The 24,841-nt window shown below is 42.2% G+C and overlaps 1 protein-coding gene across 1 annotated transcript in view; it reads right to left on the reverse strand.

Annotated features, from left to right (window-relative positions):
* Positions 1 to 4,976: 4,976 nt before the first annotated feature.
* LOC138963112 (placenta-specific gene 8 protein-like) overlaps positions 4,977 to 24,841 on the reverse strand; it is a 43,945-nt gene continuing 24,080 nt past the window's right edge. Inside the window, exons 2-4 of the mRNA XM_070335138.1 lie at positions 21,944 to 22,071; positions 21,469 to 21,608; positions 4,977 to 7,944 (exon numbers count right to left, since the gene is read on the reverse strand). Of these exons, the coding sequence (XP_070191239.1) occupies positions 7,852 to 7,944; positions 21,469 to 21,608; positions 21,944 to 22,052 (342 nt within the window). The 5' untranslated portion in view covers positions 22,053 to 22,071 and the 3' untranslated portion in view covers positions 4,977 to 7,851. The remainder of the gene's footprint in view (positions 7,945 to 21,468; positions 21,609 to 21,943; positions 22,072 to 24,841) is intronic.

Genomic DNA, 24,841 nt, shown 5'->3' on the forward strand with positions numbered 1-24,841 from the left:
ATAAATGTTTTTTGTTTTTTTTACAATTTTCCGATTTTTAATGACCAAAGTCATTAATTAATTTTTAAGCCACCAAGCTGAAATGCAATACCGAAGTCCGGGCTTCGTCGAAGATTACTTGACCAAAATTTCAATCAATTTGGTTGAAAAATGAGGGCGTGACAGTGCCGCCTCAACTTTCACGAAAAGCCGGATATGACGTCATCAAAGACATTTATCAAAAAAATGAAAAAAACGTTCGGGGATTTCATACCCAGGAACTCTCATGTCAAATTTCATAAAGATCGGTCCAGTAGTTTAGTCTGAATCGCTCTACACACACACACACACACACACACACACACACACACACACACACACACACACACACACACACACACGCACAGACAGACACACATACACCACGACCCTCGTCTCGATTCCCCCCTCGATGTTAAAACATTTAGTCATAACTTGACTAAATGTAAATACTAATAGGCAAGAAAGAGCACTCTTTATGATGGTTACTTTGGGTTACTCCCACTAAACTACTTCCCTTGTTTTTGTACGTGATGAACGTTACTAGGGCGCCGCGTCATAGATGGCGCTCCCGTATTTTTGCTGTGCAGGCGGCGCTTCGTGACTGCTTCTTGATTCCAACACCCAAGAAATGCAATATTATTCCCCCCTCTGCTTCTTTACCTCTGTAAACTTGTAGGGGTAGTTATTTTTCGATAATGACCCAGCAACCAAACAAATAACGACCCAGCAACAGCCTGAATCCTCGATAGTGCAATGGGTTGAGAAGTTGTTCTGTTTCGGTACTACTTTTTGCGACTGAAAAGTTTCGAACGCTCTAATGTACGAAGTATACATCTCTGGAGCAAACAATACAAACATACCGCATTTAAATTAACAACTACAGGCCTGAACACATGAATCTCCATATAAAATCCATGAGTTCGGTTGTTTTCTGAATCTAGATCTGCCGTGCTCAAACCGTTCATCACAAGCAATTTCCCAAGGCAAGTAACTCATACTTTGTCTAGCGACAAGAGTAGTTCCCCTTCTTTTCACTCAGTTTCTTCGACAACAGACTGCAATCCGACGGTCAGTTTTCAACAATATTTCATTTAATAAACAGATCACACGCAACCAAATGCACACATCTCATCAATTTAAACAACATAAAAGGGTTTCATACACTATTTTCCCCAGAAAACTGAACTTCATACAGTTTTTAACGTTGGAACACGGGTGCAAAAGTTCGTCTGCTGGTCCCATTTGACGAAAAAACATTATCCTAAGCGATACCCAAACATATACAGAACACACAATATCTGCCTTTGCCGCCACAGCAGAATAACAGCATATCTGTGTACTTGATTTTAGTCCAAATTAGGAAAACTGACAAGAAGTGTTAACAGAATGGAATAATTTGCACGGAACTATACAACCGCGCATTAATCGATCGCCTGCGCAGGTTGACTGGTTGAGAGAATAGGATTCGATCAAACTTTCGCAAAAAAACTCCTCTTTTCTTTGAATAACCGAAGAAAGGAGGAATAAAGAGGTTACACACCTCGTCTCAGTGATTATAAAAAATAATGGTCTCAGTTCGCGGTCATGAAAAAGCTCGCTAAAGCTCGCATTTTTCATGATCCGCTAACTTCGACCATTATTTTTAATAATCACTGAGACTCGGCATGTAACCTCTACGTATCCCTCGAAGAAGAGTCCCCAATGTCTGCAAGTCACGTCCTAAACACTTTTTTCTTTCAAGACACGTCAACTCGTGTAAACCATTATGTGCACCATCTCAGATTGTTGATAGACTTTTACATGTGATGAGCATCCACATTCCGCCACTGGGACACATACCAAACAGCAACAGCGAGGCTGCTCGATGCGCAGAGGGGCCATTTTTTTGCTGAATTATTTTTGCAGATTTTCATAGGTGTCACTTACACAATTATTTCAGCTAAAAACCATAAAAAGATTTAATTTTTAATTTGTAGATATGTGACCCTCCACCACGAAATGAGTCGCATGTCACCTCGCGCGGTTCTGCGCTAGGCTTAATATAAGTCCGCGGAGTGTCTGGTAACAGTGTGAGGGTCACCTTAGTCACAGGCTAATTATAACTCAAACAGTTTTCGCTCTTTTCTAAAACGGTTTTCACCACTGGATAGAGCATACAAAACTCTTTAGGAAAATGTAAAAATATGAAAATAATGCAAAGGTGCCATGCGACTCATTCCGTGGTGGAGGGTCACATTATCAGCATAAAAAATGTTGATGTTAGCTATGTGTCTGAATGGGAGGTAGCTTATACCCCATGTAAAAGCCTGGACGTTTCATTTTGTGTACATGTACACGATCGTGTACGTGGGGTGGGTTGCGTGACTTCGAGATGAAGGAAGGGGGGAGGGTGCTCGTGTTGATACAGGCACTGGTGTATGACAGAGGTGAGAGAGTGCATGGCTCAGGTGTAAACATGTGTGTGCTGGTGTTCGCCCGTGTGTGTCGTCTAGTCCTCCGCGAAAGTGAAGTAAGAGATAGGTCACTCTCTGCTAGGTTTTCTTCACAAGTGCGATTGTACTCAACATGGCAAGAGTATTCTAAGCAATTTAAACAACGACGGCGACAACAACGTCAAGCAAAAGAAGAAGAAGAAGAAGAAGAAGAAGAAGAAGAAGAAGAAAAAGAAGAAGAAGAAGAAGAAGAAGAAGAAGAAGAAGAAGAAGAAGAAGAAGACAACGACGACGACGATGACGACGAAGACAACTAGAACTACTATTTCTGCCACTCTTCTATCGCCACCGACGACGATTATGACGACGACTGCAAGGGGACGAGGGAAAGAAGCCCTAGGTTTGAGTTTGAACTCAACAAACTCAAAAATCGAAGAAAGCAGTACATTTACACACACACACACACACACGCAAGCACACACGCACGCACGCACGCACGCAGGCACACACACACACACACAAACAGACATACACACACACACAGATGCACGCACACACACATACACACACGCACAAGCACACACATATACACACATATACACACACACGCACACACACATTCCCCCAAACACACACACACACAAACACCACCCCACAAACACATTCCCCCCACACACACCCCATCCCCCACACACGCACATACCTACCCCCCTACCACACACACACTATCAACCTCTTCATGATGATCAGAGCTTACCTGTACCTCTCTCACCTGTGGCGAGGAGACCACAGGAGGACAGGCGTCACGCTCTGTTGATCAAAGGGATGCCGACATAACGCCCAACAAACAACAGGTACTGTATCACCTGCTTCGTCACGGCCGTCAAAGCGGTGACGGGGATTACAGAATGGTTTCTTTCAAATACCTTGACAAACCGGACGACAGACACAGGGGTTTGTTTGTTTGCCTTGTGTTGGTTGTTTCGATAGAAAAAAACCCACCTCTGGGTGCCAAGGAAGCAGTGCGTTATGAAAAATGTTAGCATCAAAACAGCGGATTTTTATTCATTTTTCTAAGTAAGATTACTTATTAAGCACACTTGGTATTTTCGCCACGAGTGGAAAGTGTACAGTACACAATGACGAACTACGAGCGACAGACATCATCTTTCCTCACGAACTGATACCGAAAAAAACAACCGACAGTCAGATCGACAGACTGACAAATAGACAGACTGACAAATAGACAGCCATATAAACAGACAGGAAGACAAACAGACAGACATCCAAATTAGACATTACACACTAATAAAGTATCACAAACACACATTATTGTATGGGGAGATTTATATAGCGCTTGACGTTCTCTAAGCGCTTTACATATTAATTTCTGCCGTGTGAGATGGAACTTTTTACACAATATATCACGCATTCACATCGGCCAGCAAACCTCAAGCCTATTAGGGCGAGCATTCACCTTTCACGGCCTTTATTCCAAGTCACACGGGTATTTGGTGGACATTTTTATCTATGTCTATACAATTTTGCCAGGAAAGACCCTTTTGTCAATCGTGGGATATTTAACGTGCACACCCCAATGTGTACCATCAGACAAACGCACAGAGATACATATTTCATACTGATACACAGAAACATACAAACACAGACACAAAGAAACAAAAACCTGAGACATATACTCTCTCGGACACACACACACACACACACACACAAACAACAACACACACACAAACGAACAGGCTAACAAACACACAAACCAAAAAACACATGCGCAGTCATTGACAGTATTTGTCAGAACATTCATGGGAAGTTAACCAAAGGGAAACAATCACAGTCAAGATCACGATTTGCAGTTTGTACTTGGTTAAGTCCCTTTTCAAGGGAACCCGAATTTGTTCCTAAATGCTACCGAAGGGAAGCAACTGCATCTGACGTAAACTTTAGGAGGACGTTTTTTCCCCCCCTTATGTTATTGCATTCAAATACTTTCCGTAGCTGGTGTGGAAGTTTATGTGCGTCTACCACACAAAGAATGTTTAACTGGAGTTTATGTTATTAGCTGAATATTGAACACTGTTTGTTGTCATGAGAAATGTTCATCTGCAGCCATAGTGTGTTTGCGAGTGTGCGTGTGACTGAGCGTGCGTGTGAGTGTGTGTGTGTTTGTATGTATGAGTGTGCGTGTGTGTGTGTGTTGGGGGGTGTCTGTGTATGTGTGTGTGTTGGGGTGTGTGTCTGTGTGTGTGTGTTCGTGCATGTGTGAGTGCGTGCGTGCTTGATGTGTGCACGTGTGTGTGTGTGTGTGTGTTTGTGTGTGTGTGTGTGTGTGTGTGTGTGGTTTGTTTGTGTGCGCGTTTGTGTGTGTGTGTGTGCGCGCGCGCGTGCGTACGTGCGTGTGTGTGTGTGTGTGTGTGTGTGTGTGTGTGTATGTAGGCTTGCGCACGCGTACGTACATACTCAAATAAAAAGCTTGAGAATTAAAAAGCAAAATAAATAAAACTATAATAAATAAGAATGTTTTCTTTCATAAAAAAAAGGAGACAAGTACATTCAAGAAATTGTATGAAAAGTTAAAATAAAAAAGCGTGTACAAATCATAGAAATACAATTAAAAGCCACAGGCAAATACGAATCACAAGAAAAAAATACACACTCCTTTCGCACCCCCATTGTCACAGAAGTTATAATGTCTTTAAAAACCAAAAGTTCTTTTTTCGATTCTCATCAGCTTATTCTATCAAGAATTACGTTTTCTGACGGAGAATTCGCATTGTACTTTGACATTCACAAAAGCCGACGACCTGAACATTGAGCGAAATACAATCTTCATGGCCGTACGTAAACGAAAACTTGGCTTTTGAGTATGAAAGTCGTTCCTTCGTGCTATCGCTTATAATATTATGTTCTCTCGGGTGCCAGGAGATTGGTTGTGCATACCTCTCATTATTAACAGCGCTTACGTTCCTTAGTTTCTAAAATTATGACACATAGTTTTTGTGCAACTCTCAAATTTACCCCACGATAGGCGAAGAACTTGCCAATAAAAAGAGCGGTACATAAGAGCTGGGGTTCTTTTTGTTTTGCTTTTGTTATCCTTATCGTAGGCAGACCTGTTTACTTAAACCCGAAGCAAGAGTACTTTCCCAAACAGTTGAGTGTATTTTTCAAAAGGTTGGTGTACTTTGCAAGCAAAGCCATATGGGCTAGGGAAAATGTACGCGTGGGTGCAAACGTGTTTGTGTAAGAATAGCATGTCTTGTGAACACCTTCAGAATTTAACTCCTTCCAATACAACAGGGATAAAACAATTTTATTTACCTGTCAGTTTGTAGCATTATAACCAGAGTGTCTTCCAAACAGATTACTAATGAAAAGATGAACTTCGTGAAATAACATCTGCGGTTGACAGTGGCAAGTTCATTTTTACAATCATCTCAGAAAACATTGCTTCAGCACGGACTACAGCCTTTTCTTCTGGCAGGATTATCTTTGCGGGAATGAACTTTATAATTCCTTGGCAGCTTTCAGCGGATTTCTTTGCAGCAACCTTGTCAGTCCAGGTGAGTTTTGGAACTGCATTGTCGTTCGATGTCATATTTCCCGGCATAGGCAACGGAGAAATCTGATTTACAATACTTGCAGTGTGCATGACTGTTTCCCACAGTAGACTCCACAATTCCTGGCTCTTTCTTATATTTCTCCAAGAAAATGTGCTGCTTTTGCTGTTTAGACTTGGTACAGTCACCCGAAACTGGCAAAATTTTCTGCTTCATTTTGCCACGATTGTCCAGACGATCGCACGTGCAAACAACTAAACGAGGTTTCCACAGCTAAAGACTCGCTGTCAGGGTGATCTCCCTTAGACCGAAACCGGTATCAGTTGTACCATCCTGTAATCAGCACACCAACACCGGAAAACGTATTCTAGACTTTTCAGACATGGGATTCAGAAAAAGTGATAATTAAGGAAAAAAAAAGTGGGGGTCTGGGGGCCGCAGAAGGCCCCCAGTAGGGTCCAGGGGCAACGCCCCTGGTCGGGGTGTGGGGGCGAAGCCCCCAGAAGCTGAAGGTTTTTAGTATTTTAGACACACAAAAATGGCCCTGAAATGCATATTTCAGCTTAATCATAGCCCCCCCCCCCCTCCCTTTCTCTTCCTTCCCATGTTTCTCAAATTAATTTTACGCTAAGACTCAAAATAAGGAGGAGAAAGAGAGAGAGAGAGAGAGAGAGAGAGAGAGAGAGAGAGAGAGAGAGAGAGAGAGAGAGAGAGAGAGAGAGAGAGAGGCGGGGATGGGGGGGGGGGGGGTGGTGGCGTGTGACGGTGTGGTTTCAATGTTCTTACCTTGTCGGTGCCAAACGACCCCAGTGACTGATTACACGACTGGGTTTTCAGGATAGTCAGGTGCTTGTTGCTTTTCAAGTGGCTTTTGAGGGCAGTCTTTCCATTGGAACCGTAGTTGATAACATTAACATCGTTGCACAAAGTGCACTAAGCTTTTCCCGGCAAGTTGATTTTAGCAAAAGCATCGCCAACTTTCAGTTTCACGTCTTGTGTCTTCTGGCCTTTCTCGTATTTCCAGCTCAATGATACAACTTCATTGAGCCAGTCGAATCTCCAGAGATTTTTCTTGTACTTCTGCTGGTCAATTTCCCGGGATAGAACGGTTTCGTCTCGCTTTAGCTTCCTCATCATTTTGGCAAGTGGCTCGAAGCGATGTAAAAATGGCGCCGAATCATTCTCATACGGTATGCTTTAGCTTATACTGAATCCCCGATAGCTACGTTGAAACGGTGACTGTAGGAGACAAAGACACAGAGCGCGTTCCCATACGGATCGACCAGCAACAGTCTGACCGTTTTAGGAACCAACCGTTCAAGAATAGTATGGAATGGAGCGTCGCGATCAGCGGACCGGCCGAAAAACTTGGGTCTTTACCTACATATACCCCAACATTTTCTCAGCGGATTTGCACGAATCTCAAGAATGATCCCTGGAGCCTAAAAATTTACGGAATTCCGTAATTTTACGGAAGAATCCCATGTCTGACTTTTTCTTAGTCGTATTTTGTGCGTGTGTCGCGTATTGTCGTACCGATAATAATTTGGCGTACAAAATACGCCCAAATCGTACTGGTAAACAGGTCTGCGTAGGATATTTGATACATGTATGGCAAGTTTTAGACATTAAAACATCTCTTTGTGCAGTCTTCAAAGCGACCAAAATGACAAAAAACCTTGTTCGTTTATCAGAAGATCAAAAAAGCAAAGAATCAAATCAATATTTCAGGGTGGCTTGTCGAATCATCAGCAAGACAAGAATCACATGACACAATCCTCAAGGTGTCTGGACCAATGGCCAGGAAGAGACGAGTCACGTGACTACAGGCCCATGTTGTCCATTTCTCGCGAGAGTTGGCAGACAGCACAGGGCAGACAGCAGACGGACGCCAGACAGTCGTTGCAGATGGAACCCTGCAACACGGACACGCAACACTTTCACAACCTGGATATATCGCCCTCGAGTCACAATGAATGTCTTTACTTAATAAAATCTTACATGGATGCAAGTACATATCGATCACGGGTAATCTTGAACTTTAGTGTGTTAAACTCATAGCTGAGAATTCAGAGGCATTTAAGCCTCCTAATTAGCAGAACCTGCACTTGTAAGCATGAAAAGTCATTTTAGATCCCTTTGGAGTCACGGAATGAACTGTACGAAGGCTCAGAATGCATTTCGTTTACATGCGTCAAAGAAGGAAATATCCTAAGCGGCGACAAGGGAGGCAACTCCCGTTGCCCTAGTGATGTCCCTTGGTTGAAAACGTAGCCATTCTCGAGTCATTTTCGTCGATCAAACAACCAAATTAATTAATTATGCTTAAGTTTGGAGCTCAATCCATCAATTAATTTCACGACAAATGTTCTTTGGCTTGATTACAGGGACTTGTATCAAAAATAAGGAAAGAATGCCACTTGATTCTGAGCTATGAATTTAACACACTAAAGTTCAAGATTACCCGATCACGAGTCAAAGTTAATGTCTTTAATTAAAGGAAAAGTCCAAGGTTTAGGGTCACTTTTGATATGTTGACCCTCTTAATTCATCAACCACAAATGCGTGTGTAAAAATGAACACAGAAGTCCAAAAAGTATACTTTGACTCGTTTGTTGGCTGTTCTGAATCGTTCCATCGCGCGCGCAGTCTTGGCTCATGACCTTATGCACATACGTGTGCTACGTCACGAGCCTTGAACAACAAATATGGCCGGCTCCAGCAGTGAGGAAGACAAGTGGAATACGGACCGGTTTTCAGCCAGCCTGAGGTTTTACCGTGCCCGTTTGAGCCTCTTCGTCGTCAAAATGCTTGCGAGGCCACAAGGAACTGCTTGAAACAGAGCCAGCATAAGCGGCAATACGAAATGGTATGTGATTCTCTTTGTTGTGATGTTGACACACTAGTCCGTAGTCGCATAGACCTAAAATATAGGTCCCTGGTAAGTCGCTACCTCTTGCAGTGCTAGATCGAAGTCAGGTGTGTTTTTCACAGATCAGTGGATGTGCTTCCACAGATCCCAGGTTCGGCGGAAATTTATTTCACAGAGTCAACTTTGTGTGCAGACTCTCTTCGGTGTCCGAACCACCCCCCGTGTATACTACATTGGGTGTGCACGTTAAAGATCCCACGATTGACAAAAGGGTCTTTCCTGGCAAAATTGCTTAGGCACAGTTAATAATTGTCTACCATACCCGTGTGACTTGGAATAAGGCCGTGAAAGGTAAATATGCGCCGACATGGCTGCAATCTACTGGCCGTATAAAATTTCATCTCACACGGCATCACTGCAGAGCGCCTAGAACTGTACCCACGGAATATGCGCGATATAAGCCTCATTGATTGATTGATTGATTGATAATAGTGATCCTGACATTTTTCTTGCGAAACGATCAAAGGGAAGTAATAAAAGAATTTTAATTTTTAAACGAGCACACGTGATTTCCGATCTCAAACTAGATCTGAAATCATAAGATTTTCTGAGCAGTGGCGAAACGCTGATGGCGTGATATCGCAAGCCGTTTTGGAAGCAAATAAGCACTGTCAGACATATGCTGAAACACGATTACAGCAGTTCAAACTTTTTGATCATTGATTTTTAGGAGTACGCAATATCGGACAGTCACACTACAAAAAGACAATGCGTTAGTGCATAGATTGGTATTCTCAAACGTCACGAACAGACAGTACGTTGCTACTATTTTACTGTAGTAACAAAACCTCACAGTCCCATTAAAAATGTATGGTGTGTGCCGAAAAGCAACCATAATTATGAGATTCAGTCAGTGGGACCCTGAATCTACCTGGGGTTAAATCGGGTTATTGACTCTCATTGCATGAATTTTTAAACTGTGAATATATGTACTACTGTTCGTGTTGTTTTTGTGATCCACTGCAATTTCTGTGTATACCTTAGAATCTCAAGGTAATTTTTGAACGGGGCATACAGATGATACATGTTGCCATGATCACAGAGTGATACACGTGTGTATTTTGCTAATCAGGTGTCAGTGCAGAAACTCCAAGAGGGAACTGAATTCGAATATCTGGAAAACCTGGATGAGGAGATAGACAGCCTAACAGCACATCCTCCTACGGACATCTACTACCTTCAAACTGCATACTATGCGTACACACAGGAATATGGACGACTCAACATTGATCAAAATGAGTAAGTAACACAACACAAACAGATGATTTCCATTATGATAGATTTATTTATCTGAAAGTAAAATTGACCACATGTGCACAGAGTGTACAATTTGTTTTCAAATACGAAAATATCACATTGGGTTAAAAAACAAAACACACCATCATATATAAATCATTAAAACTCTTCCTTATTTCTAAGCACATACATATCAGCATAGTTTATTCATGTAAACATCCTCATTTCGGTTCCCAGTCTATCTGGTGCGCTAGCGACAGGGGTGTTGCTAGACATTTTCATGTTGGGACATTTGGCCGAAACTGTCAGAAAGCTTTAGGGCATCTTGGAAAAAGTTCGGCTATTATTTTGGCTCATCCAAAGTCACCGCAACATTGAAGCACAAGACTCAAGAGGGGAACACCAATACATACAATCATTTTCTTAGGAACACAGATTACAGGGGCGGAGCAGTTAAGCCAGAGGGGGGTGGGGGGGGGGTTACAACCTGGGACCTGGGGTCCAGGGTCCCGTTTGGGGGTCTGGGGGGCAAAGCCCCCCTGAAGCTGAAGAATTTTAGCTATTTTATAAACAATTTGTGGCTTATCCTTGATTTTAAACAGGATCAACTGGTGTCAGCAGCCACTCATTATTTCTTTTAACATTAGTATTAAATAATGGCAATTTATCTTCACTGATATCTGCTCCCGACATCATATAGTATGGTTAGAAGGAAGACATGTCGCATACTGTGACAATTAAAAAAACAATTAACTTCCCCCGGCTTTACAGACAGAAAAAAGAAAAATAATTCACGGACAGAATTTCTTTTCTTTTTTTAGGGGGGGGGGGGGGGCAGCCGGGGGGGGGGGGGGCGGAACCCCTGTAACACCCTCCCCTCCTCTAATCCGCCCCTGGATTATATGTTGCATACTGCAACTGAAACAATCAGATTTGCTGATTTAACTACAACAGACGCCATGCAGTTCTCTGAAACTTTTGTCAAACCTTTAACTTTAATTTCTTGAAAGTAAAACTCGTACAATCTTGTGCAAATCTTGACAAACCTTGAGAAACATGACTGGTAAAACACCAATAAAAGACCGTGTAGGGTGAGCCATTTTGCTTGGAAACCACGATTTTGACGCTTTTTACATTTAGTCAAGTTTTGACTAAATGTTTTAACATAGAGGGGGAATCGAGACGAGGGTCGTGATGTGTGTGTGTGTGTGTGTGTGTGTGTAGAGCGATTTAGACTTAACTACTAGACCGGGCGGGGATGTAGCTCAGTCGGTAGCGCGCTGGATTTGTATCCCGTTGGCCGCTGTCAGCGTGAGTTCGTCCCCACGTTCGGCGAGAGATTTATTTCTCAGAGTCAACTTTCTGTGCAGACTCTCCTCGGTGTCCGAACACCCCCGTGTGTACACGCAAGCACAAGACCAAGTGCGCACGAAAAAGATCCTGTAATCATGTCAGAGTTCGGTGGGTTATAGAAACACGAAAATACCCAGCATGCTTCCTCCGAAAACGGCGTATGGCTGCCTAAATGGCGGGGTAAAAAACGGTCATACACGTAAAATTCCACTCGTGCAAAAAAAACACACGAGTGTACGTGGGAGTTTCAGCCCACGAACGCAGAAGAAGAAGAACTACTAGACCGATCTTTATGAAATTTGACATGAGAGTTCCTAGGAATGATATCCCCGGACGTTTTTTTTTATTTTTTCGATAAATACCTTTGATGTAAAAGTTGAGGCGGCACTGTCACACCCTCATTTTTCAATCAAATTGATTGAAATTTTGGCAAAGCAATCTTCGGCGAAGGCCGGACTTTGGTATTGCATTTCAGCTTGGTGGCTTAAAAAATGATTAATGAATTTGGTCATTAAAAATCAAAAACTTGTCATTAAAAATTTTTTTTAAACGATCCAAAAACAATTTCATCTTATTCTTCGTCATTTTCTGATTCCAAAAACATATACATATGTTATATTTGGATTACAAACAAGCTTTAAAAATTAAAAGTATGAAAATTATGATTGAAATTAATTGTCCGAAATCGAGTTAGAAACAATTTCATCTTATTCCTTGTCGGTCCCTGATTTCAAAAACATATAGATATGATATGTTTGGATTAAAACAAACTCAGTACGCTTAAAAGAATAGAGATACAGAAACGAGTGTTATCCTGCTCAGCGCGACCATTACCGCACTATTCTGGCTTGTCGATTTCACTGCCTTTGCCACGAGCGGTGGACTGACGAAACTACGAGTATGCGGTCTTGGTGAAAAAATGCAGTGCGTTCAGTTTCATTCTGTGAGTTCGACAGCTTGACTAAATGTTGTTATTTCGCCTTACGCCACTTGTTTTCTCCTCTCTGTGTCTCTGTCTGTGTATCTCTTTCTGTATCTTTGAGTCTTGGAGACTTGAGTCTTGAGTCTTGAGTTTGACTTATGTGTCAGTCTGTCAGTGTCTATGTCTCTCATTCTCTCTCTATGTCTCTGTCTGTCTGTCTGTCTGTCTCTCTCTTTCTCTCTCTTTCACCCCCCCCCCCCCCATCACCACCCCACCCCTTCGACCTCACGCCCTTCCCCCCTAGTCATCATGCAACATTACCCGCTATTACGAGCTAGTCGTGTGACAGAGAGTTTTCTTGCACACGAGACTGTAGATGTTTCACGACGGCTTTAGCCGGAGTGAAACAGCAGCAGTCGAGTGTGCAAGAACACTCTCTGTCACACGACTAGCTCGTAATGGCGATTATGTCTCACAGCTTCAACAGAGGAGAGAACAAACACGTTTTGCGTACTCACGCTTGATAAACCTAAACACAGGAGCAGCCATTGTGGAGAGATCTACTTTTTGACGAAAGTGAACGAACAACTATGAATGACGTCTCGGTATATGTGAATGACGTCACAGTCATCGTCACAGTCTGTATCTTTTGAAGCATTCCATTCTTCATGACGTCTTTCTGTGTCTGCATCCGCGAAATGTTTGTTCTTTCCGGGGTCTTTGTCATCTATGTTCAGAACTCTGTCCTTCTAGTTTCAGACTAACAGGCCTCCTGAGCGAGCCACTTTCCAAGGGAAGCTAAACTCGCGTATGGAAACAGTACTGTAGTCTGGGATGCCGTTTTCAGTATTCTCAGCGTTGAAGAATTTGTAAAGAGAAGACACGACAACAGCAGGAGAAATAAAAGTCGTGTGTGCATTTTGGGGCTTTTGGAGGGACGATTTCGAGTTTGAATCCGTTCTTCCACATGCTCCAAAGCGTGTAACATACAATCTTGCACACGTTTGCTTTAGTAGTGGCAAAGAAGGAAAGCGTGTGACATTACCAGCTATTACGAGCTAGTCGTACTGTGTGACAGAGAGTTTTCTTGCACACGAGACTGTAGATGTTTCACGACGGCTTTAGCCGGAGTGAAACAGCAGCAGTCGAGTGTGCAAGAACACTCTCTGTCACACGACTAGCTCGTAATGGCGATTATGTCTCACAGCTTCAACAGAGGAGAGAACAAACACGTTTTGCATACTCACGCTTGATAAACCTAAACACAGGAGCAGCCATTGTGGAGAGATCTACTTTTTGACGAAAGTGAACGAACAACAATGAATGACGTCTCGGTATATGTGAATGACGTCACAGTCATCGTCACAGTCTGTATCTTTTGAAGCATTCCATTCTTCATGACGTCTTTCTGTGTCTGCATCCGCGAAATGTTTGTTCTTTCCGGGGTCTTTGTCATCTATGTTCAGAACTCTGTCCTTCTAGTTTCAGACTAACAGGCCTCCTGAGCGAGCCACTTTCCAAGGGAAGCTAAACTCGCGTATGGAAACAGTACTGTAGTCTGGGATGCCGTTTTCAGTATTCTCAGCGTTGAAGAATTTGTAAAGAGAAGACACGACAACAGCAGGAGAAATAAAAGTCGTGTGTGCATTTTGGGGCTTTTGGAGGGACGATTTCGAGTTTGAATCCGTTCTTGCACATGCTCCAAAGCGTGTAACATACAATCTTGCACACGTTTGCTTTAGTAGTAGCAAAGAAGGAAAGCGGGTGACATACATCGTTACCATCGAGGACAACAAAAGAAATAAGTAAGCTTATAACCACCCTCGCAAGGAAATCCACGGGCGTACGTGTTTTGCCATACACAAATAGCTCGTTTCCCTTCAAAAAGCCTATACATTGGAACAGAGAGTAGAAAAAGAAGCCTAAAAGTTGTCACGGTGAACCGGAGTTAAGGCATTACCTGGCCTAACTGGCAACATTCAGGCGGCGTCTGCGAGCTAATCCGTCAAAATCCGTGCACAGGGTTAAAACAAGTATGTGCACTGGGCACACAATACACCTGTGAAAAAGAGGGATATGGAGACGTGCTTTTCTTGTTGCCATTAATACTGGAGTGGCGACACCCCTATGTGATGGGGCTTATCCCTTTCATAGTCCGCGTCAAGTCATGCACTTTTCGCATCACTACCCTTCGTTTCAGTCCCGCGTTGGCACTGTCGCTCAATAATTGCTTATCAGCTGACACTGTCCCCTCCGCCAAACAAAAACAAGTCGCGTAAGGCGAAATTACTACATTTAGTCAAGCTGTGGAACTCACAGAATGAAACTGAACGCACTGCATTTTTTTCACAATGACCGTAGTCCGCCGCTTGTGCAAAACGGGGTGAAACTGACGAGCCTGTTTAGCGCGGTTGTGGTTTCGCTGTGCTGCATAGCACGCATTTCTGTACCTCTCTTCGTTTTAACTTTCTGAGCGTGTTTTTAATCCAAACATATCATATCTATATGTTTTTGGAATCAGGAACCGACACGAAATAAGATGAAATTGTTTTTGAATCGATTTCGGAAATTTAATTTTGATCATAAATTTTATATTTTTAATTTTCAGAGCTTGTTTTTAATCCAAATAAAACATATTTATATGTTTCAGGAATCATAAAATGATGTAGAATAAGATGAACGTACATTTGGATCGTTTTATATAAAAAAATGTTTATCACAATTTTCAGATTTTTAATGAGCAAAGTCATTAATTAGTTTTTAAGCCACCAAGCTGAAATGCAATACCGAAGTCCGGCCTTCGTCGAAGATTGCTTTACAAAAATGTCAATCAAAATGAGGGTGTGACAGTGCCGCCTCAACTTTTACAAAAAGCCGGATGTGACGTCATCAAAGACATTTATCGAGAAAATGAAAAAACTAGACTAAAATAATGTAAAAACGTGGAATGCGATTTTAATCACGGTCTTTTTTTGTGTGGGTTTTTCTTGGTGGTTACTTTTTTGTTTGCTGTAGTTGTTATTTTTTCCCAAAAAAACATTTACGCATTTCTCGTGTGGTTTTCCCCATTCGTCTTTGCTATCTTTTTAAATTTATTTTCTTGTTCTTTCTTTCTTTCTTCCTTTTTACATATAGTCAAGTTTTGACTAAATGTTTCAACATAGAGGGGGAATCGAGACGATCGAGGGTCGTGGTGAATGTGTGTGTGTGTGTGTGTGTGTGTGTGTGTGTGTGTGTGTGTGTGTGTGTGTGTGTGTGTGTGTGTGTGTGTGTGTGTGTGTGTGTGTGTGTGTCTGTGTGTAGAGCGATTCAGACTAAACTACTGGACCGATCTTTATGACATTTTACATGAGAGTTCCTGAGAATGATATCCCCGGACGTTTTTTTATTATTATTTCGATAAATACCTTTGATGACGTCATATCCGGCTTTTTGTAAAAGTTGAGGCGGCACTGTCACACCCTCATTTTCAATCAAATTGATTGAAATTTTGGCAAAGCAATCTTCGACGAAGGCCGGACTTTGGTATTGCATTTCAGCTTGGTGGCTTAAAAAATAATTAATGAATTTGGTCATTAAAAATCAAAAACTTGTCATTAAATTATTTTTTTTTAAAGATCCAAAAACAATTTCATCTTATTTGTCGTCATTTTCTGATTCCAAAAACATGTACATATGTTATATTTGGATTACCAACAAGCTCTGAAAATTAAAAATATGAACATTATGATTAAAATTAATTGTCCGAAATCGATTTAGAAACAATTTCATCTTATTCCTTGTCGGTCCCTGATTCCAAAAACATATAGATATGATATGTTTGGATTAAAAACAAACTCAGTACACTAAAAAGAATAGAGATACAGAAAAGCGTGTTATCCTGCTCAGCGCGATCATTACCGCACTATTCTGGCTTGTCGATTTCACTGCCTTTGCCACGAGCGGTGGACTGACGAAACTACGAGTATGCGGTCTTGGTGAAAAAATGCAGTGCGTTCGACAGCTTGACTAAATGTTATTTCGCCTTGCGCGACTTGTTATTCTCTGGCTCAGCAGATTGCGATTCGCGGTGACTATCGTCTGCTATGTCGTCTGCTTCGATCGACTCGACAACACTACTACCACTCACACTGACACTGTCCACTTACCTTGGCGAATGGTAGCAAACCTTAGCCAATTTAGTTTTTTTCTTTTTTGGTTGCGACATGATGTTCAAATCCAAATCGAAAGCACTGACTGACTGATAAACTATCGCGAACCGGCGAACGCAAACGCTGAGAGTGTGGTTTCCCTTGTCCAAGGGAAACCACTCTTGCATCTATAATTTTCGTCTTTTCTTTCTTTCTTTTCTTTATTTGGTGTTTAACGTCGTTTTCAACCACGAAGGTTATATCGCGACGGATAATTTTTGTCAATGGCTCCTGTTCAAAACATTGATGTTTCGTTTTTGGAATTCGCGAAGGAAATAAACGTCAGTCAGTTGACCAAGTACACCGGCAGCAGTTTTAGCAATCAAAGCCTGACCATTACAAGAAACTGGACAAACTTTGGCCGATTCAGGCGAATACTCTTCGGACATTTGGCCGATAGGGACATGAAAGTTTCGGCCAAAGTAAAAAAAAAAATCGGCGATTGGCCGAAGGGCCGACCCAAACGACACCCCTGAGCGAGTGGGGTTTCTCGGCAGAAGCATCAGCGTACCATTACCAACCTGTGCAGTCAAAACAATCAGAAATACTTTCCCAAACGGATGAAGAGTGGGGTTCAAACTCCCTGAGCTACAGAAGGCTGAAATATACTTTTACAAATCGTGTGACTGTGTTGAACAAGTCCTTGGTTGAACAGCTTCCTGCATGGTTTGAAGATGATACTGGGTTGTCACGTGGTCCGGTGCATGGTTCACATGCCGCAACATTTTGTTCCAGATATTTTCCACTGTTGGTGTACTCCAGCATCAGGTAGTCAGTCCATGAGCCGGTCAGCATAGCCTGTGTCCAGTATTGTCCGTTTGCCTGTTGCCTGAAACATGGTTTTTCGGAAGTAACTCACGATCTCTGCACACATTTTAACATGTGAATAAGAACAGAAAAAGTTTGTCAAAAGTATACATAGTTTAATTTGCATTTACTTAAAGGCCAGACTTTCTTCTCGTTCATTATTTCTTCATAAAGATTCTGGAAATTAACAAAATGTTTCCCCCTATCAATTGCCTCCGAATTTTTTTTTTAAATGCAGGTCGGTTTGTTGTCATTTGTGCATTACTACCTTTTGCCACCCGTGCAAACAAATCTCTTGACTTGAACATATACCAGGAATCAACATCCTGACTGTTTTTTGGAGCTGGATTTTTTAGGGAATGTTTTACACGTGTGGCGTTTAAGAAATTAATTCATAAAATTCTACATTCGCAAAGAGAGTACCCATAAAGAGTGTTCAGTTCTGGTATTTTTCAAAACGGAAGGATGTCCATATCCCATGTAAAAGCCTGGTAAGATTTGAGATTTTGAACCCAATCGTTTACACGGAAAGGGCTGTCGAAGGGCTGTCCATTTAAGAGGACGCATCCATGCCTGGATGAGAAATACACTGATAACACAGAAAAGGCACGAGTTTAACCTGCATATTCACAAAACTGGTTCAGAGGCCCGGTAAAGGGAACACATGTTAGTTATTTTAAGAGAACATCACGAAGACCTAATTATTAAATTAAAGCCTTTCTGCACGAATGTAGATCTTCTATGAATTAATTTATAAAACGCCACATGTGTAATTCATTCCACACACAAAATCCAGCTCCAAGAAGCAGTGAGGCTGTTGATTATTGGTATGTGTTCAAGTCGAGAGATGATTTTTCCTGATACAGTGAGCAAAGACCTGCATTTTTTTTAAACGTGTTCAGAGGCCTTGAAATGGTTAAACATTTTGTTTATTTCAAGTAGTCTTTATGAAGAAAAAATTAATGAACATGCAACTCTTGCTGTCTACCATAAAGACCATCAGGTCAACAACATACTCGTGAATGTTTCCTTTTGGTCTATAATTGAACATTTCAGAAAATACTTTCATATTTTTTATTCGGAAGCATACTAACTTTATTTGAAACTACTTCTACAGATATAGTTTTGCAGGTTGACGGGAGGTGAGTTACGAAAAAAATTCAATCCATATGTCGCTCAGCACAGAAAGCATAAACGATTAACATGAGTAGAAATGAACTTGTACTTGTTTTCATAATGTATTATTTGGTATCTGTCAAAGACACTTTCTCGTTTTTTGCAAAGCTAGAATAAGGCACTAATTTTCAAAACAAAACAAAAATCTTACGATGAATGGCACGTTGGTTTTCTCCTGTGGTGATTCTGGACGGTAGGAACAGGACTGGAAGCCAATGCATAGCCCCTCCATAGGAGCCTAAATTGATGACGTCACTGCAATAAAGTCTGTGGACTCCATAGTCTCTTATTTCTAATGCATGGACCGCGCATAGAGCTTTATGTCGGCCATAAAGTTATAGCAGGCCCCTCCTCCTTCCAATAAGAGTTATGGAACCCGCTATTGGAGCGTTTAAAATGGCGGCTCCTTTCATGCCGATTCAGGATGAGAAGAAATTTGAGAAGCAACCGGATCTTTCTTGACCGCCTACATCCACTGAATCGTTACGACGACGTGGAACTGTACAGAAAATTCCGCTTTCGTCGGCAGGACATTCTTGCAATCACGGATGAACTGTAAGAGCAACTCGAACTGCCGAATCGAAAGGGTGCATTGCCGCCGGTTCTGCGGGTTATCTTGACTTTGGGTCAGTTTTTACGCGTGCGGATCTTTTCAAGATGTGTGTGGCGAACTGATCGCGGTACATAAGTAATAATGATAATAATAATAATAATAATAATAATAATACGGGAATTTATAACATCAAACACAGCATGCAGAACCAGCAAGAGAGTGACTTATACCTTTATGGCGAGGGTACCGGAATGGATATAGTTTCCAGCAAGTTTTATCAGGAGACGGGCTTTCCAAACTGTCTGCGGCAAATGGTGTACAACTGACCCGCCGCGAAGCATCACAAAGCTTGACGCATGCGCAGAGACACAGGATGACGGGGAATCCCTTCCACTATCTACGTGTTAAAAATAGAGCCGCTCTTAGCTATGGCAGGCACTATTTCAACTCATGCATGCGGACCGCTGAGTTCTATAGTGCGTTTCATAGCTATGCGCTCTACAGCGCTATGAAATCCTAAAAGTATGGAGGGGCTATACATTCGGCCCCTGGTCAACAGTTGCGTTGTGATCACGGAGAACCGGGAAATCTGGAATGGTCACGGTGTCAGTGTCTAGTGGCCTGTTCTGACCAGTGGCCGTGAGTGATGATGAAAGGTCTGGAAGTAAAAGAAGAGAGAAAATGAGTGTGAGTATAAATCAATTCGAAAGTATGCTTCTCATCTATACAGTACACTGAACATCTAGACACCCTCTGGAAGTCGTCTGGATGTGTATCCATGTTGTAGCAATTGGACTGGTTTTGCGTCTCTCAGTCAATGCAGAAAGATTAATTCCCTGCACAATTCGTAATCTTCTTTTCTCTAGCATGCAGGTGTCTGTTTACCTTACCGGTTGCACATCCACCAAAAGCTTAGGCAACAAAAAAAAGTTGTATGTTTCTGGTAACATGGCTACAAAAAATAGGGTAGGTAGGTGGGGATTTTTTAAATTTTTGTTGTTGTTGTCATGGTAGAAAATAACTATACAAGTGATGCAAAGAGACTGGACTTACTATACAAAGAGAAAGACAACACATTACAAAACAAATGAGACAAAAGGGATGCGGGGTTATCCCCCTTGTGTCGTCTGCCGTCTGTTACTTTCGTTTTGACGCTTTTTGTGTGCTTTTTTAAAAAAATTTTTTTTACAAATGCAATAAAAAAAAAGTCTAGGGTCGGCGGGAAAAAACTAGGTTGGGTCGGGTGACCAGAAACATACAACTTTTTTTGGGGCCTTAGATCTGGTAAAAATAGCATTAAACCATGATTCCAGCAAACGCTGCCAATTTCATGAATTGATATCAGGGCATAGTTTGCGACTGAATAGAATAGATAACGTGACACACGCATTGTCTTACGTGTCCACAACCCTGACTACTCTTTACTCTTACTCTTAGCTCAGCTCAGACCGTTCTGTAACTCTGTAGATCTAGCCTGTGGCGCATCTGTACTCCAGCGAATATCAGCCGGACCCAGACACACTGTTCTGCACCAATTCGTATTCGCTGCGCAGAAAAACAATGTTTACGTGTATGCATGAAAATAAAAGCATGTACTCTGACCTTCAACGCATTCCTTCTTGTGAGATAATCCGCTGTTCGTATGTCGCCTCGGAGTTTCGATGGCTCGTCGACTGTACCAGACTCGCGTAATAATGCCCTCTCCGGACTTTTATGAAGGGAAGACACTGCCAGTGGTCAAAACATTTGTTTCAGGGATGAAACGCCAACTTTTGTGCTGCAGAAAAATGGCGAAATTTGTGTCCAGAAAGTGCCCGACACTTTGAAATCTGCACGCTTGTGCTGCACACACCTCTTCCATTTCCACAAGAGACTCAGAGTTTTATGAGGGAAAGTGTGCTATGAAATGCCTGGGAACATTGACGAGTTGTTGCAGTTTGCGGCTGCTCTCCACCGAGGCATTCTTTTCGGGCGTACAGTGGTGACTTTTCTACGTGAAAATCAAGCTGGTACTAGTGGTAGAATCAACACAAAAACTTGTGACGTCACAGTGCACCGACGTCACATGCACAGTGCACCGAAAACCACGTGACCACTACTTGACCCCAGGCGACTTGTCTTGGTTAGCCCCGCAACACTAAATCTTCAACTACAACAACAACAATTTTTTTCAATTTTTACAATATTTTTCCAGAGATGTTTGTAACATTTGGCTTTCAAGTTTTCGGAGATACTTGAAAACCTTGGACTTTTCCTTTAATACAATCTTACCTGGATGCCTCCCATGGTCCTAACTTTGGTCCTCATGGGCAGGATGGCACCCGCCACACAGAACGGCATACAGCAACATTCGTTGAGTCGTGTGGCCAGACGACACATCATGCACGGAAAGCAACACCACGTGCACAGCACTGAAACACGCCATCAATACATTACGTCATTACACACGTCACAGTAGGGCATACAGCGACACTCCTTGAGTTGTGTGCAGAGTCACGCCATTGACGTCTTACGTCATGCATTGGGTCAAAGAATATACGTCATCAGTGTCACTGATCGCTCTAGGTACATTGTGAACTGGTGCTTCCTACAGCGTATTTTCTATACAAATCAAATTCTCATTTCGGTGTTTCTGTTTCTGGCATGACAGTACAGCTTAAACGACATTGTACTGCTGTCTTGCACGAAGAGAGAACAAGCGCTCAGAAAGAGAAAAGAAACGAAACAAGGAAGAAAGACAACTCACTGGAGCCGCAGTCCTCAAAGCAGCCGCACAGTCCTGTGGAGAAGTCTCGGTGCCCATCGAGAGACACAAGCAACTGCTGGTTATGTCCGGGTTGTGTCACCACCGCCATCTTTCTCTGCTCTCAGGATCTGGAACAGTCAGTCAACACAACTTACTGATAAAGTAACAGTAACACTAATTCATATTGGACCTCAAAGCAGCCGCAGAATCCGACGGAGAAGTTTCTGTGTCCTTCTATACTGAAAGGCATAAATTCTGCAAATAGTGCATTGAACGATTTTGCTCTCAAACGAAAATCAGATTGAACCTGTAATTTGTAGTTGACATCTTGAGTGTTGGAGCAAATGTTTCACGCTGTCAGCGTGCGCTTTGCAGTATTGCTGATCCAGCCACAGCTCACTGTGCTAATAAAGACAATGGGCTGAACGGGAGACAATAACGTAAAAAAGATAGTGTATGGCCCTATAAAATGCAACTGGCTGTTTGGCTGTATCCAGATATCGCAATCATGCCACGACTTGATGAAGGAGAGAGACAGCAAGCGATTGGGATGCTTAAAGCTGGCCAAAGCATTGAACGTGATGAACACTGAACGTTTTCCGAAATCATTGCGCTTGGACTCGGTCACTTTTTTTGAAAAATTGTCATTTCATGATGTTCTATTCAAAATCAATTAAGCGAAGGTTTATAAACACTAAAATGGCCAATAAATAAAATATTCAAACATTGAAAACATTCACCACTGAGTTGATTTTTTGTGATTTTTTAAAGTTCCGTTTGCGGAATTTATGCCTCTCGGTATATATATAGAGGCACACGATACTTTGCTACCATGACATCTTTCTGTTCTGGTTGGATCTTAAATGCATTCTATTGATCTGACCGTTTGGGGGGAGTTTCTGGCGAATTTGAAAAAAACAAACCGAAGAATCTGGGGAATCCATTGTACGCACACGGCACGATTTGCTCGAAAACGCTCAACAAGTGTGGTAGTTAATTAAATCAAAGTGGGTGAATGCACTTCAGGGCGCTGCTTCTCTAGCTCTCCTGTGTTGGAAACAAAAAGTGGCCCAGAAGCGCAGCCTGTTGGCAAGACGATCAGCGATCATTGGCTGCGGCACATTCTGATAATCATCGGTCCACGCTATCACTCAGGTCTCTCTGACAGGATGAATAATTACTACGCGCATTAAAGGGAAATCTATCAAAACAAGAATACAGAGTTATCTCCCATATGTTTTTCGCTAATGTTTCTGATAACAGACGAAAGACGAACGTGATTGGAGAATGGCCGACTTCGACAGTGATCTCCGTTCTGTTCTTCACAGTTATGATAAAGACATCGTTCTAAGGTCAAAACAAGTCGACATTTTGAGACTGCTGTGGCGAAAGAGACCGTGATATTGTTGCATCACTCCCAACTGGTTACGGAAAAAGTCGTCCGCTCCGTAGCCATTTTGTTATGATCACGTGACAAAGTTGATTACCACGTGACATTTTTGCCATATTTAGAGTTGTTTGCACAGTAAATACATCCGCGAAAGATAGCTCGCTTGAAAGTGTCTTTCATAACAATTCCTTTCTAAATTTAAAAATGACACCATGAAAAATCATTATTGACGATCGCAAATCTGCTTATATCAATAACACATAACGAAAAGCTTCTAAATATGTAAAAAAAATCGATTTCCTCTCCAGAGAAGGAAAATAAAGGCATCCTCTCCGGGATAAATGAGACCCGAAGGGAAGTAACTCATTTTGACCTGAGTTCAGGATGTCTGCAGCATTGTAACAGCATCACGTACACAAACAAGCGAAGTGACGTAGTGGAAGTAACCCAAACAACCCTCAACAAGTCGCGTAAGGCGAAAATACAACATTTAGTCAAGCTCAGTCGAACTCACAGAATAAAACTGAACGCTCGCGGCAAAGGCAGTGACATTAACAATCCAGAAAAGCGGGGTAGCGGTTGCGCTGAGGAGGATAGCACGCTTTTTTATATCTCTATTCTTTTTAACTCTCTGAACGTGTTTTTAATTCAAACATATCATATCTATATCTAAACAACGAAGTGACTGTGGTAAGATGAACAAAGTTAAAAAAAAACCAAAGGAATACTGTACTCACCGATACAAGAACGAGACAAGACGGTACGAATTTTCGCTTATGGAAGCTTCATCAGGAAAAACAAGAACACAAAAGACAACAAAAAGCAGACGCAACACGGAACGAACAAGGTTTGAAAGAAAATGGAGGGGTGAACACGCAAAAAAGGGAAGGAACTCTAGGAACGGAAATGAATGAAAGGGGATCGAGAGAAGTGGTTGGATGATGTCATGGGCACAGGCATACTAGACTAAAAGTGACACACATTCATAAAAGGGGGGGGGGGGGGAGGGAGGGGGGAAGAAAAAAAAGGGGGAGGGGGGGAAACAAACGTACGCACACACACACACACACACACACACACACACACACACACACACACACACACACACACACACACACACACACACACACACAACCAAACACATGAATACACACATAAACACACACACATCCACACACAAACACACACACACACGTACCGTAAATCCACAGTATGTTTGGGGAATACATGTAGATCACATTTTCGCATTCAAACCGTCAAGTGTGGATGTGCCCAGGGATAATATGAAATCGGACTCTACTTGTTTTCTGTCTGTGGAGGTGCTGTACATTTGCCAGACACCTTTCACACGTGCATCCAGGGCACAGAGATATAGAATATTCTATATCTCTGTGATCCAGGGAGGTGTGGAGGCTGCTGTTGAAATGTTTGGCAACAGACCTACAGCGGCGATGCCGAATATCTGCCAGATGTTCGGTGAAGCGGGTAGAGAGGGTTCAAAACTTGAC

This window comes from Littorina saxatilis, linkage group LG3, assembly GCF_037325665.1.
Source record: "Littorina saxatilis isolate snail1 linkage group LG3, US_GU_Lsax_2.0, whole genome shotgun sequence".
Taxonomy (NCBI): Eukaryota; Metazoa; Mollusca; class Gastropoda; order Littorinimorpha; family Littorinidae; genus Littorina; species Littorina saxatilis.